The sequence below is a fragment of the Corapipo altera genome, unplaced genomic scaffold (assembly GCF_003945725.1).
Source record: "Corapipo altera isolate COAL_440 unplaced genomic scaffold, ASM394572v1 295, whole genome shotgun sequence".
NCBI lineage: Eukaryota > Metazoa > Chordata > Aves > Passeriformes > Pipridae > Corapipo > Corapipo altera.
The window spans coordinates 3,281,425-3,283,651 of record NW_020884936.1 but is presented as its reverse complement, the minus strand read 5'-3'; the positions used below and the strand labels follow the sequence as shown (position 1 = coordinate 3,283,651).

General features: G+C 52.8%; 1 protein-coding gene across 1 annotated transcript in view; it reads left to right on the top strand.

Annotated features, from left to right (window-relative positions):
* Positions 1-207: 207 nt before the first annotated feature.
* Positions 208-2,227, top strand: part of ADAM33 (ADAM metallopeptidase domain 33) — a 49,506-nt gene continuing 47,486 nt past the window's right edge. The window contains exons 1-2 of the mRNA XM_027660523.1: positions 208-217; positions 456-697. Coding sequence (XP_027516324.1) covers positions 208-217; positions 456-697 — 252 coding nt within the window. The remainder of the gene's footprint in view (positions 218-455; positions 698-2,227) is intronic.

Below are 2,227 nucleotides of genomic sequence, written 5' to 3'. Positions count from 1 at the left end.
CCTCCCAGCCAGGAATTCCTTCCCAATATCCCACCTAAATCTCCCCTTTTCCACTATGAAGCCATTCCCTGTGTCCTGTCCCTCCATCCCTTGTCCCCAGTCCCTCTCCAGCTCTCCTGGTCCCTCTTTTAGGCACTGGAAGGATCCTTTTAGGTGTAGGTGAAGACTTGCCCACTTTCCCATTCCCAGGAAAGCTGGACTCCCATCATGCCTCGTGGTGACTTGGGAAGGAGAAACACCATCACTCCAAGTGTCCCCCTTCCTTCTTCCCTCAGCTCCATCAGCTGACCATAGTCTGGGATATCCCATGGATCAGTTGGGATCAGCTGTCCCAGTTGTGTCCTCTCCCAACTCCTTGTTCCCTCCCAACCTCCTGGGATTCCTTCAGGAAAAGGACCACAGATGGGGACGGATTTGTCTCCCAATCTTCATTTTCTCCCGTGCTCTTTCAACAGGGACCTCGTGGTTTGTCCAAGGAGAAGATTTGAAATCTGAATCTAGGAAAGAAAACCATTCCAGTGCCATTTCTGGTCCCGGGCCATCCTGGTTTGAGCCCTGGACCAGCACGAAGCCCTGGAGGGAACCGCTCCGAGAGAAAAACTGGGAAGAGCAGCAGCACCACGTGATTCCAGCAGCAGCTCCAGACAGAGGTGCTGGGAAGGGGCCTGTGCTGCCCTTTGTGAAGCTCACGCTGCAGGTGAGGGCACCTTCCACTGTGGGACTGCTGAGATCTCCCTGGATTTAGAATCCTGGAATGGTTTGGGACCTTAAAGCCCATCCAGGTCCACCCCCTGCCATGGGCAGGGACACCTTCCACTAGCCCAGGTTGTTCCAACCTGGCCTTGGACACTTTCAGGGATCCAGGGCCAGTCACAGCTTCTCTGGGCAACCTGGGCCAGCAGGACTGAGGATTAGGGATCAGGATTTAGGATTCAGGATATGTCACTGGGGAATGGGGGCAGTTTTCTCACGCTGAGTCACAGAGCTGGACACACATTTATGGTTATTAAACATCAAACCCTGGGTTGGTTCAGGAACCATTGGGGGCAGAACTGGTGCCTTCAGTCTCTGGAGAACTTCCCAGCACAAAGCACTGGAATTATTTCAGGAGTCACTGGAGTCCAGAGTGAACATGGGCAGCTCCCCCTGCACTGTCCCACATGACCTCAGGCAGTGAGGAGCACGGCTGCAGGTGCCAAGACAGGTTTGGGGACAGCAAACGAGCTCCAAGTGTGGCCCCCATGGAGGAACTGGATCTTTAAGGCAGGGAATCATGGAATGGCTTGGGTTGGAAGGGACCTTAAAGCTCATCCAGTCCCACCCCCTGTCATGGACAGGGACACCTCCCACTGTCCCAGGTTGCTCCAAGTCCCGTCCAACCTTGGACACTTCCAGGGATTGGGTTTGAGTTGTTTCAAGGGTTGTGCTGAATCTTGTGGAATCAGTTTTTGTTCCTTGTTTTTATTTCCCCTCGTGGTGTCTGCAGCTCCCTCAGGATGGGAAGTGGAGGGGCAACACTGGCCTCTTGTCTCTGGTGCCCAGGGACAGCGCCCAGGGAACGGCTGGAGCTGTGCCAGGGCAGGCTCAGGTTGGATCTCAGGCAAAGGTTCTTCCCCCAGAGGGTGGTTGGGCACTGCCCAGGCTCCTCAGGGCAGTGGGCACAGCCCCAAGGCTACCAGAGCTCCAGGAGGGTTTGGACAACACCCTCAGGGACAGGGTGGGATTGTTGGGGTGTCTGTGCAGGACCAGGAGTTGGACTGGATGATCCTTGTGTGTCCCTTCCAGCGGAGGATTCTGTGACCTTTAAAATAATTGGAAACCTCACAAATCCATCGTTTTTGTTTCTGCCAGTCTGGCTTCCCCCAATACACTTTCCCAGTGTTTTTCCCCAATATTTGAAATATCTGATATTTTAGGGCTTAAATTATTCGCCATTGGGAACCAGCAGAAGTGGAGCTGGTGCGACATCGAGCCGTGACTTGTTTCCTTGCAGAAATAATCCTGTGGTCTACGGAATATTTTTTATTTATTTTATTTTAGTTTTGTTTTATTTTACTTTATTTCCCCTCTTTTCCTTCCATTTCCCCCCCTTTGCCCCCCCTTTTTCCCCTCTTCTCCCCCTTTTGCTTCCCCCTTTCCTGTCCCTTTCCCTTTTCCCTTTTTCCTCTCCCTTTTTTCTCTCCCTTTTTCCTTTCCCCTTTCCCCTTTCCCGTTTCCTTCCCTTTCC